Here is a 13,010-nt window from a genome sequence, read left to right as displayed (position 1 = left end):
CTCCCCACATCAACCACTGCTGGCGGCTCACCTCCAACTGCGCAACGCTACGCGCTGTTAACAGCCAACTGCCCAACACTACAATAGCCAACAACAATGCAAACCAACCAAAGAATGCACAGCCTACTTACACAACTAAGTTTCGGCATCGGCTTTGGTGGCGTTACCTTTAAAAGCAATTAACAGTCGCCCGTGTTGTTGCCTTAGTGGTGTGATTCTTCACAAAAACAATTTTAGCCCCCTTAGTAGTCTATTTCGACTGCTGCGGGCAGTAAATACATTTGTCGCTCATGAACAGTTTTTACACAGGCTATATAACCGCTTAGGTGATGTTGCAAATAACACCACACTTCCAGTTTAGCACGATGTTTTCTCACTGATGAGCACGTTACAGTATAATGAACAGTAGCACTATAATACTAGAAGATATCCCAAACTTTTAGGGTAAAAATTATACACATGGTACAGGTTCATAAAGAGACAACACTTTGGGTTTGTACATAAATAACTTTCTGCTACCAGTAATGATTTTGTTTGTTTGTGTTTCACACGACACGTTTTCGGAAATGATTCCCATTTTCAAGTGTGTATTTCTTTGTATTATGCCATTTTGTCATAATGTTTTCGATGTGTGTCGCAGGCTTTCAAAACTCGATTTATAGTGGACAGAATTTAAAAGAAACACTACTTTCTTATAAGGCACTACTATTTGGCACTGAATATTTAGTTTTTTTATTCATTCGAACAACTCACACGTTACAGTAACAGCCTAAACAATAGTTCAAAGAGACGACCATCAGTCTCAAAATATGCACTATAATGGCGTAATTTTTTTATGTGCTTGTCTGTTGTACGAGACTGAGAGCTAGAACTTACTGTGACATTATCACAGTGAAGAACAAAGTGATCCAGTTTACAAGATTTTCACAATCTTTAGATCATTTGTGTTTGTTTATCAAACAGTTCTGCTTTGTTGTACAAGTTTTGACTGTGCCTATCTCGGCTTTAATTTTTATGTTTTATGTACTAGTTTAACAAGATAAACATGTCTGAAGGTGCAAATACACTTCTCATGTTTTCTGCCAGGTAACATTCTGCAAGTCCCTTAATATTTCGTCGAAACATCTGTCCAGCACGGTGATAGTTGCTGCCGTGACTGCTGCAAGATGCAATAGTGATACTCTCACAGCGGTGTCGAACTGGAACCACAAGCAGAAATTACGCATACAGCGGGACGTACTCAAAGTAGGATGGAAGTAGCGTTCAGAGTAACTTCACCTAGATTCGAAGAGAGGCCTTACTAGCATGCACTGAGGGCAATGACAGTGCCGCCGGACTCTGTGTGGCTAAAAGCTGAATTAACTCTGTGCAATGCACTGCGTCGAGTTCGACATCGAAGGTTCTTGTTTCTCCATTGTAATTTAATGGCAGTCACTGCCGGATTCAAGACAAGCGTTACTTGAAATTCAGGATGCCTGTTGATGAGATTGACTCCTGTATGGATGCATGCGGCCTTGCTGATAATACTATTCCAGAACGACAATGCAAAAGATAAAACTTCTGTACCCAGCAAAGTTAAAACCGTTAAGTCCGCATGTCGTGGTCGTGCGGTAGCCTTCCCGCGCCCGGGGTCCCGGGTTCGATTCCCGGTGGGGTCAGGGATTTTCTCTGCTTCGTGATGGCTGGGTGTTGTGTGCTGTCCTTAGGTTAGTTAGGTTTAAGTAGTTCTAAGTTCTAGGGGACTGATGACCATAGATGTTAAGTCCCATAGTGCTGAGAGCCATTTGAACCATTTGAAAGCCGTTAAAAACGTGAAAGATGGACACGGCTCATATTAATGTCCATTAATAGATGTCCCGATATTTTTGATCATATAGTGCGCCTCTTGGAAACTGTAAATACTTGCACTTTTAGAGTTCCATCGATAAAACAGGGACGAATCATGCCATCAATAGAAAACGCGCTCCATTCATCAGCAGACGAAGGTTCTTGTTTACCCACTTCTCTCATGAAGCGTGGATTTTCGCCTGAGCAGTAGTGCATTTTTCAAAGATTCTTTCGCCCCTTCTTTGTAAACGATGTACATCTGTTAACAAAGTCTTACATAGACACGCCACATCAATCTACTGTTTTCGTAGACACCATTTGGAGTACAGTAACAGATTTTGAACGTAATTGCCATTAAGCTGTTATGAAGCGAAATCTGGAAAAAATGAAATGGTTTGGATTGCAATGTTCGCAGAACATTCCTCTGTTAGACTTCACTCGCTCATTCAGGTTGCCTCGTAGCGACATGTAACTTTCATTTCTGTCACAGCTTCCTGCTCTTTTTCATTGACGTATTTTATCCCTCACACTTCCAGTTTCATGAAAATTTTTAATAATATTTGCAAAGATTTTATGTCGCTGAAGTCCTCTTCGGAAGCTCTTTCAGCATAAAATCTCACCGCTGCTCTAATAGTTCGGCGGCTTTCGCTATAAACGGAAAGTATATACATTTTTTGACTATCCTCAAGTTGTGAAAGTCTAAATCACCTCACATTCAAGTTATCCTTTGGCTACAACGGCAGAATACCGACTGACGGACTTCTACCGCACAGGTGCAACCGCGTCTGGATATATTTGGTGCGGTCTGTTTCAGTTGGCTCGCCCCGTATCTACGAGTACAATGCCAGCTTGTTGATGCCTATACCTGCAGATTAATTCTCGGATTCCTGGTGCGTTAAATTTGTATATTTGCTTACATGTGGTGTCCCTGGGCAACACTCGTGGGAATTCTGGTCCTAACCGCGGAACAATGTTTTCTGATGCTATCCTCTTGTTACTATTTGATTAATTTCTATAAATGTTACTTCGAAGAAGTCTCCGAAGGCTCTTTTCTGTGCCACAGAAAAAAATACAATTTATTTAAAGATAAAATCGAGATCATAATTCATGAGCTATAAACGCTGACATGTTTACTTTCGTATGTCAGAAAATTCCTTACATTATAGGCCTAAGCCGTAATTTTGCGAAAACCGCATCTCCATATATTTGGTGTGGCTTGCTTTAGTTGGCTCGCCCCGTACCTGCAATGTCAGCTTGTTGGTGCCCAAACCTGTAGTTTAATTCTCAGATTCCTGGAGTTTTAAATTTGTATATTTCGTTTTATATGGAGAGTTATCGTATGTGGAAGGCATTGTATATTTTGCCTATAATTTAAGCAAGTAGTAGAAATAAAAATGTTGAAATTTCCCCTTCGTATGTAAATAATGACAATGCTGGAAAAACTCTTATGTTATTTGATTTTCAAACAGCTGAGCAAAACTCAACGTACTCAGACAGTTTTCTCTTTACTTATTCTGATCACCACTAAACTGACAGAATATTTTTAGCGCAACGCAGTCTGACTTTCAGTAATCTCTACAAAAGAAATGCCCTGACTTACAATAACTTATATCTTTCATGAATCACTTAGCTCACAAAAATCTTCGTTACTCTAACTACTGCAATACAGCGAGCGCCAATACTGCCAGCTAAATAAAAGATTCTGACTACTGAAGACACAAACTACTGATAGGCATAGTTAGCAAATGAAAGATTTTGATACAGAACAAACTATGTATTTACCTTAATAGCGTTCAAAAGTCAAAATATATTTATATGATTTTGTGACATCCAATTACATAAATTTCCTTTTTCCGATGGACACACATCCAGATCGTCCGCTCATAATAACATCTCAAAACTCTGGCATATCTCCCCCCACATCCACGACTGCTGGCGGCTCACTTCCAACTGCCCAACGCTACGCGCTGTCCACATCCAACTGCCCAGCGCTACACTAGCGAATAATCCAACAATGAGTCCAACCAGCCACAGCGTGCACACAGCGCAATCAGCGGTTTTCATACAGAGCACTACATGGCGTTACCAACATAAAAACCTAAACAGCCTACTTACAATGTATATTAACTGGATTCAAATACAACTTTGCACGTCAACAAGAAGTGCCACATTGACAGTTCGACTATAGCACACTATATTATGTAATAATGGTCGCCGTCACTGCCACATGCAAGTTAAAAGGAAATGACACAGTGCCGCTGTGGCCTTCTTACCTTGCCTGACGTGGAGATGCCCTTCCAGAGACTCAGGTAGCAGATGAAGTACACGGCGAGCAGGCAGAGCGCGATGTCCCACTTGATCTGACCCAGGTCGTGCAGCCCTCCGCTCTCGTGCAGTTCCAGAATGGCGCGACTGCAACAAAATCAGAGATAGTTTACTAACGCTGTTTATAGCTACCGCCACAACTGCAAAATTCAACGATGCAACAGGCTGTCAAGTAACTATAAACTATCAGTGATTCCATTTGCGCAAGGAACTTCTAAATGTAGCGTTTGGTCACAGTGATGCTTCATAAAAAATGACTGGCGTTGATAACAAGCTTTATGAACATATTTTCAGTAAGGCCAGGCACTAAATGTAACCATTAACCAGATACAAAACACGAAAAAGTTTTGACCGCTGCCAGTTTGTGCCATACCGTGACTTGAACCCATGTTACCTGCTTATCAACAACAGATTTTCACAACATTTTTTCATAAATAAAATATTATATAATTAAATTCCAGTAACAGAAAACATTATAATTTTATAAATAATAATAATTTATATTGTTAATATATGCATATTTCAGTATCGAAAATGTGAGAGTACGTCTTCTACCCGTCACTCGTTATAACATGGCAGAGAGGGACAACGCTAATTTGATTGATCGACATGCAATCAACTAGCATACTCGATACCACAGTCCTGTTTTTTACCCGCAGGTTGTGTGTAATGACTGTTCATATGATTCTTTTGTATGAACTTTAATCTGACTTCTATTTCTCGTTTATGCAACTTTCAACTAATTGTAAGTATCCAGTTTTATTCTGCAAATTAAGAGCTCAAAGACCATTCTTGTACTTAAAATGTCAATAGTTCTGGAACTGAATCTTAACATTTCCACAAACCAAAGAATTTATTTGCGATAGCACCTACATCGTACACAAACACCAAATATTCATCATCTGGATTTGCTGCTCTTGTATCCTTTGTGTTTGCAGTTAAAATTGTTGGATGTAAGATCCGCCAGTTATGCAAAACACCGTTTTTTCGAAGTTTCCAAACATGTTTCAGCATCTCTGTGCATCATCCGTGGGTTTCTGTTTTATTTAATGTGTAAAGTGAATATTTTTACTAAATGATTACAAAACTATGGAAACAATTAGTTATAACAACTAATTGTTTCTGTTGGTTAATACCTTTACATTCGATATGCATGGTTTTTCAGGACCACTTGCGTATTATTTCGTACCGATTGCTTGTCATCTGCAACCAAACGATGTTGATGAGAAACTTTGTTGGGAGTTAACCTATCATTTTATGCTTTAAACGTAATTTAGTCTGTCGCGATATTTCGCGCATATATCCGTTTTTACTTATGTTCTTGTGTGTAAAGCCCCTTTCTCTCATCATCCTGATAGGGTGTTGTGAAGCACACGTAAATATAAAACATATTTTCAAAAATTTGGTCGTAAAAAGCTCTTTACACTTGACCAAACCACACTGTAATCGTAGTTGTTGTGTGTTCCAACCCAGTCAGTGTTCACTTGTTCACCAGTGAGTTTGGCGCCAAATTTGAATTTGTTTTCAGTTTATCTTTGTGTGTGTGTGTGTGTGTGTGTGTGTTTGTTTTTGTGTGTTCGTGTATGTGTGTGTGTGCGCGTGCATTGTGTGGTGTACGTTTCTTAGATATTTGTGTTGTCTTTTACGTGGTGGTCCTGGGTGGTGATTGTGGGCTATAAGTGGTCAGCAAATGTGCTATGGGAGCTGTTGCTTTTTTAAGCTCTGACATGTTCTGAATATCTGGTTTTGCATTTTCTTCATGTCTGTCCCATGTGTACTGACTGGCAAGTGTTGCATGTGAGTTCATATATTCCCGATCTGTTAAATTTACCTGTGGGTGTTTCTTGTTTTTTGATCTTTGTCAGTGTTATGTTCTCTGTCCTGTATCCTATTTGGAGTCCCTGTTTCTTCTGTGTAGTTCTGTTTGCTTATGGGTGTTCTGTTTAATCTGTGGAGCATGAATCTGAAGTTTGCATGCTTATGTGCCAATGGGTGGTTGTGTCGAACCACAAAGATAAAATGTTAGCAAAATTCAAATTTGGCGCCCAACTCACTAGTGAACAAATGAACACTAACTGGACTGGGACACACGACAACCACGATGACAGTGTGTTTTGGTGAAGTGTAAAGTGACTTTTACGATCAAATTTCTGAAAACATGTGTTATGGTTACGCGTGTTTCACAACACCTCATCAGGATGCTGAAAAAAAGGGCTTAACACACAAAAACAAATGTAAAAATTAATATATGCGCAAAATACCGCCACAAAAAAAGTTTAAAGCATAAAATGAGAGGTTAACTTCCAACAAAATTTCTCATCAACATCATTTAGTTGCAAGTGACAAGGTGCCAGTACGAAATAAGACGCAAGTGGTCCTGCAAAACCATGCAAACCGAATGTAAAGGTATTAACTAAGAGAAACAAAGAGTTGTTTGTAATTTTGTAATCATTTAGTAACAATGTTCACATTACAGCTTAGATAAAACAGAAACCCACCGATGATGGTACATAGGTGCTGAAACATGTTTGGAAACTTTGAAAAAAAAAAGGTGTTTTGCATAGGTGGTGGACCTTCCATCCAACAAAACAAACCTCAAAATTATGATAGTAATGAAATTATCAAAATAAATTAGCTGTGATCAGAAATACTAGCTGAAAGTATTGTTAAGGAGCGTAACATAACTTCTCACGAAATTGTAACGTATTCCGGGCTGAGACTATAAAAAAGCTGTTATAATGTGCTGCAGTGCATTTATGTGTAATTTTTTGCAGAACTCTTTTAATTGTAAATAAGTCAGTATGTATTTACAATGACGTAAAATACTGCACGTGATTACTGGGAAGGTATTTAGGATGAAGTGGCAGAGACTGCGTGAGCAGTCTTTGTGCGGTCAATTTGGAGCTGTCAGTACGAACGGTTTTTAAAGACCGATGTAAACTTTTTTTTGGTTTCCTAATGAAAAGTCGCTCCATTTCATGTCGAGACCTTTACTGGGTCCACTACCGGTTTCGGCCTTTATAGTTGGCCATTTTCAAAAGGTTCTGACAAATTTTGTTGTAGAGAAACAACGCACAAATGATAAAAATGCAAGCCAGATGGGTTTAAAATGTTATTTGCGCAATGATACTGTGAGAAATATGGGTGTTTGAATATCATTGGGCACGTAACATTTTAAACCCATCTGGCTTCTAATTTTGTCATTTGGACGCTGTTTCCGTACAGTAGTAATTTTTAGAGCCACTGGAAGTGGCCTAATATAAAGCTAATGGAGTCTCTCAACAGAAATTGGAACGTTTTTTCATTAATTCAGCAAGCACGAGGAAACAGATAATTTTTTGTTTTGTTTTGTCAATATATTGAAAGTTAAAAACGAACATCTCTAGTACGTTATTTAGTAGTTAGAGTGCTATCTTCATGTTTCGACCTGCAAGTGTTGTTCAAAAATACAAGAGTTTTTTATGCTTCGAATTACAGAAAAACGAGTTACAGCCCGAAGATAGTGGAATTAAGTCAAAATGAAACTGAATTCGATATAACGCGATAGTTAAATCATCTTGTTTGTATTTTCTAGGTATGGGTTCTGTAGCCACTATTCCATTGGAGCATCTACGAGTTGTTTGTGTGGTTCTTTTGCCCGTAATTGTGCTTCATCACTTTCAGCATTAGTAATTTAGTACGGCGTAATTATTATCAAGTTTTCGTTGTACGCTATGTGATTAAAACTATTTGGGCATCTATTAGTGGACATTAATATCGATGTGTCTCTCTTTCACCTTTATGACGGCTTCAGATCCGTCGGGGACATTTTCAGTGATGTGTCTAAATGTCTATGGAGAAATGGTAGGCCATTTTTCTTCAGGACAATCGCTGTACGTCAATACATGAGGTCTGCCTGGTCTAGGTTTAGGTGTTTGTTCCTTCGCGTGGCCACTTCACAGTCATTTCACCAACAGTCAACTTGAGGAGAATGGTTGACATGCCCCTGATGGATTTGTTGCTAGGATGACATCTTCACCTACAATTACACTACTGGCCATTAAAATTGCTACACCAAGAAGAAATGCAGATGATAAATGGGTATTCATTGGACAAATATACTATACTAGAACTGGCATGTGATGACATTTTCATGCAATTTGGGTGCATAGATCCTGAGAAATCAGTACTCAGAACAACCACCTCTGACCGTAATAACGGCTTTGATACGCCTGGCATTGAGTCAAACAGAGCTTGGATTGCGTGTACAGGTACAGCTGCACATGCAGCTTCAACACGATACCACAGTTCAGCAAGAATAGTGACTGGCGTATTGTGACGAGCCAGTTGCTCGGCCACTGTTGACCAGACGTTTTCAGTTGGTGACAGATCTGGAGGTTGGGCTGGCCAGGACAGCAGTCGAACATTTTCTGTTTCCAGAAAGGCTCGTACGGGACCTGCAACATGCGGTCGTGCATTATCCTGCTGAAATGTAGGGTTTCGCAGGGATCGAATGAAGGGTAGAGCCACGGGTCGTAACACATCTGAAATGTAACGGCCACTGTTCAAAGTGCCGTCAATGCGAACAAGAGGTGACCGAGACGTGTAACCAAAGGCTCCCCATACCATCACGCCGGGTGATACGCCAGTATGGCGATGACGAATACACGCTTCCAATGTGCGTTCACCGCGATGTCGCCAAACACGTATGCAACCATTATGATGCAGTAAACAGAACCTGGATTCATCCGAAAAAATGACGTTTTGCCATTCGTGCACCCAGGTTCGTCGTTGAGTACACCAATGCAGGCGCTCCTGTCTGTGATGCACCGTCTAGTGTAACCGCAGCCATGATCTCCGAACTGATAGTCCATGCTGCTGCAAACGTCGTGCAGGTGGTTGTTGTCTTGCAAACGTCTCCATCTGTGACTCAGGGATCGAGACGTTGCAACCATGCGGATAAGATGCTTGTCATCTCGACTGCTAGTGATACGAGGCCGTTGGGATACAGCACGGCGTCCCTTATTACCCTCCTGAACCCACCGATTCCATATTCTGCTAGCAGTCATTGCATCTCGACCAACGCGAGCAGCAAAGTCACGATACGATATACCGCAATCGCGATGGGCTATAAACCGACCTTTATCGAAGTCGGAAACGTGATGGTACGCATTTCTCCTCCTTACATGAGGCATCACAATAATGTTTCACCGGGCCAAGCCGGTCAATTGCTGTTTGTGTATGAGAAATCGGTTGGAAACTTTCCTATGTCAGCACTTTGTAGGTGTCGCCACCGGGGCCAACCTTGTGTGAATGCTCTGAAAAGCTAAGCATTTGCATATCTCGGCATCTTCTTCTTGTCGGTTAAATTTCGTGTCTGTAGCAGGTCATCTTCGTGGTGAAGCAATTTTAATGGCCAGTAGTGTACATGGTTACTCTGCAATCCACACTTAAGTATCTGGCTGAGGGTTCATCGAACCATTTTCATACTACTTCTCTACCATTCCACTCCCGAATGGCGCGTGGGAAAAAGGAACACCTAAATCTTTCCGTTCGAGCTCTGATTTCTCTTATTTTATTATGATGATCATTTCTCCCTATGTAGGTGGATGCAAAAAAAAATATTTCCTCATTCGGAAGAGAAAGTTGGTGACTGAAATTTCGTAAATAGATCTCGCCGCCACGAAAAACGTCTTTGCTTTAATGACTTCCATCCCAACTCGCGTATCATATATGCCACACTCTCTCCCCTATTACGTGATAATACAAAACGAGCTGACCTTTTTTGCACCCTTTCGATGTCCTCCGTCAATCCCACCTGCTAAGGATCCCACACCGTGCAGCAATATTCTAACAGAGGACGAACGAGTGTAGTGTAAGCTGTCTCTTTAGTGGACTTGTTGCATCTTCTTAGTGTCCTGCCAATGAAACGCAACCTTTGGCTCACCTTCCCCACAATATTATCTATGTGGCCTTTACAACTGAAGTTGTTCGTAATTTTAACATTCAGGTACTTAGTCGAATTGACAGCCTTGAGAATTGTACTATTTATTAAGTAACCGAATTCCAACGGATTTCTTTTGGAACTCATGTGGATCACCTCACACTTTTCGTTATTTAGCGTCAATTGCCACCTGCCACACCATACAGCAATATTTTCTAAATCGCTTTGCAACTGATACTGGTCTTCGGTTGACCTTACTAGACGGTAAATTACAGCATCATCTGCGAAGAACCTAAGAGAACTTCTCAGATTGTACCCAGGTCATTTATATAGACCAAGAACAGCAGAGGTCCCAGGACGCTTCCCTGGGGAACACCTGATATCACTTCAGTTTTACTCGATGATTTGCCGTCTATTACTGCGAACTGCGACCTTCCTGACAGGAAATCACGAATCCAGTCGCACAACTGAGACGATACCCCATTGGCCTGCAGCTTGATTAGAAGTCGCTTGTGAGGAACGGTGTCAAAAGCTTTCCGGAAATCTAGAAATACGGAATCAACCTGAGATCCCCTGTCGATAGCGGCCATTACTTCGTACGAATAAAGAGCTAGTTGCGTTGTACAAGAACGATGTTTTCTGAAACCATGCTGATTACGCATCAATAGATCGTTCCCTTCGAGGTGATTCATAATGTTTGAATACAGTATATGCTCCAAAACCCTACTGCAAACCGACGTCAATGATATAGGTCTGTAGTTCGATGGATTACTCCTACTACCCTTCTTAAACACTGGTGTGACCTGCGCAATTTTCCAATCTGTAGGTATAGATCTATCGGTGAGCGAGCGGTTGTATATAATTGCTAAGTAGGGAGCTATTGTATCAGCGTAATCTGAAAGGAACCTAATCGGTATACAATCTGGACCTGAAGACTTGCCCGTATCAAGCGATTTGAGTTGCTTCGCAACCCCTAAGGTATCTACTTCTAAGAAACTCATGCTAGCAGCTGTTCGTGATTCAAATTCTGGAATATTCCATTCGTCTTCCCTGGTGAAGGAATTTCGAAAAACTGCGTTCAATAACTCCGCTTTAGCGGCACAGTCGTCGGTAACAGTACCATCGGCATTTCGCAGCCAAGGTATTGACTGCGTCTTGCCGCTTGTGTACTTTACATACGACAAGAATTTCTTCGGATTTTCTACCAAATTTCGAGACAATGTTTCGTTGTGGAACCTATTAAAGGCATCTCGCATTGAAGTCCGTGCCAAATTTCGCGCGTCTGTAAATTTTAGCCAATCTTCGGGATTTCGCGTTCTTCTGAACTTCGCATGCTTTTTACGTTGTCTCTGCAACAGCGGTCTGACCTGATTTGTGTACCATGGGGGATCAGTTCCATCTCTTACCGATTTATGAGGTATAAATCTCTCAATTGCTGTTGCTACTATATCTTTGAATTTGAGCCACATCTCGTCTACATTTGCATAGTCAGTTCGGAAGGAATGGAGATTGTCTCTTAGGAAGGCTTCTAGTGACACTTGATCCGCTTTTTTAAATAAAATTATTTTGCGTTTGTTTCTGGTGGATTTGGAAGAAACGGTATTAGCCTAGCTACAACGACCTTGTGATCACTAATCCCTGTATCAGTCATGATGCTCTCTATTAGCTCTGGATTGTTTGTGGCTAAGAGGTCAGGTGTGTTTTCGCAACCATTTACAATTCGCATGGGTTCTTGGACTAACTGCTCGAAATAATTTTCGGAGAAAGCATTTAGAACAATCTCGGAAGATGTTTTCTGCCTACCACCGGTTTTGAACAAGTATTTTTGCCTACATATCGAGGGAAGGTTGAAGTCCCCACCAACAATAACCGTATGAGTGGGGTATTTATTTGTTACGAGACTCAAATTTTCTCTGAACGGTTCAGTAACTATATCATCAGAGTCTGGGGATCGGTACAAGGGGCCAATTATTAACTTAGTTCGGCTGTTAACCTCCACCCATACCAATTCGCACGGAGTATCTACTTCGACTTCACTAGAAGCTGCCCTTCTTTGTACTTTTTCAGTGTTCTCTGTCAATCCTACCTGGTAAGGATCCCACACCACACAGCAATATGCGAGCAGAGGACGGACAAATGTAACGTAGGCTGCCTGTTTAGTGGGTTTGTCGCATTTTCTAAGTGTTCTGCCAATAAAGCGCAGTCTTTGTTTCGCTTCCCCCCCCCCCCCCCCCCCCTCAATATTATCTCTGTGGTCTTTCGAATTTAAGTTGCTCGTAATTGTAATTGCTAGGTATTTAGTCGAATTGACAGCCCTTAGATTTGTGGGATTTATCGTATACCCAAAATTTATCGGATTTATTTAGTACCCATGTAGATGACCTCGCACTTTTCTTTGCTTAGTGCCAATTGCCACTTTTCGCACCGTACAGAAATTCTCCCTAGATCATTTTGTAATTGGAACTGGTCGTTTGATAAATGAAATGATCGTACGGCATTATTGGTTGGGAGATCCAACGCGGGGTGTTCGGCCGCCGAAATTGCATCTCCTTTTTAGGTGACGCCACTTCGGCAACTTGCGAGTCAGTGATGATGAAATGATGATGAAAGACACACAACACCCAGTCATCACGAGGCAGAGAAAATCCCTGACCGAGCCAGGAATCGAACCTGGGACCCCGTGCGCTGGAAGCGAGAACGCTATCGCAAGACCACGAGCTGCGGATGATCGTCTGATGGTTTTACTAGACGGTAAATTACAGCGTCATCTGCAAACAATCTAAGGGGGCTACTCAGATTATCTCCTAGATCATTTATAAAAATCAGGAACAGCAGAGAGCCTATGACACTACCTTACGGAACGCTAGATATCACTTCTGTTCTACTCGATGATTTACCGTCTATCACTACGAACTGTGACCTCTCTGAGAGGAAA

The 13,010-nt window shown here is 41.2% G+C and overlaps 1 protein-coding gene across 4 annotated transcripts in view; it reads right to left on the bottom strand.

Moving 5' to 3' along the window:
* Positions 1-13,010, bottom strand: part of LOC126279247 (sodium-dependent dopamine transporter) — a 571,586-nt gene that overhangs the window by 117,578 nt on the left and 440,998 nt on the right. For all 4 annotated transcript variants that reach the window (XM_049979661.1, XM_049979663.1, XM_049979660.1 and 1 more), the window contains exon 6: positions 4,101-4,239. In XM_049979661.1, the coding sequence (XP_049835618.1) occupies positions 4,101-4,239 (139 nt within the window). The remainder of the gene's footprint in view (positions 1-4,100; positions 4,240-13,010) is intronic.

Source organism: Schistocerca gregaria, chromosome 1, assembly GCF_023897955.1.
Source record: "Schistocerca gregaria isolate iqSchGreg1 chromosome 1, iqSchGreg1.2, whole genome shotgun sequence".
Classification (NCBI taxonomy): domain Eukaryota; kingdom Metazoa; phylum Arthropoda; class Insecta; order Orthoptera; family Acrididae; genus Schistocerca; species Schistocerca gregaria.
This window is presented reverse-complemented; position numbering and strand designations above follow the sequence as displayed.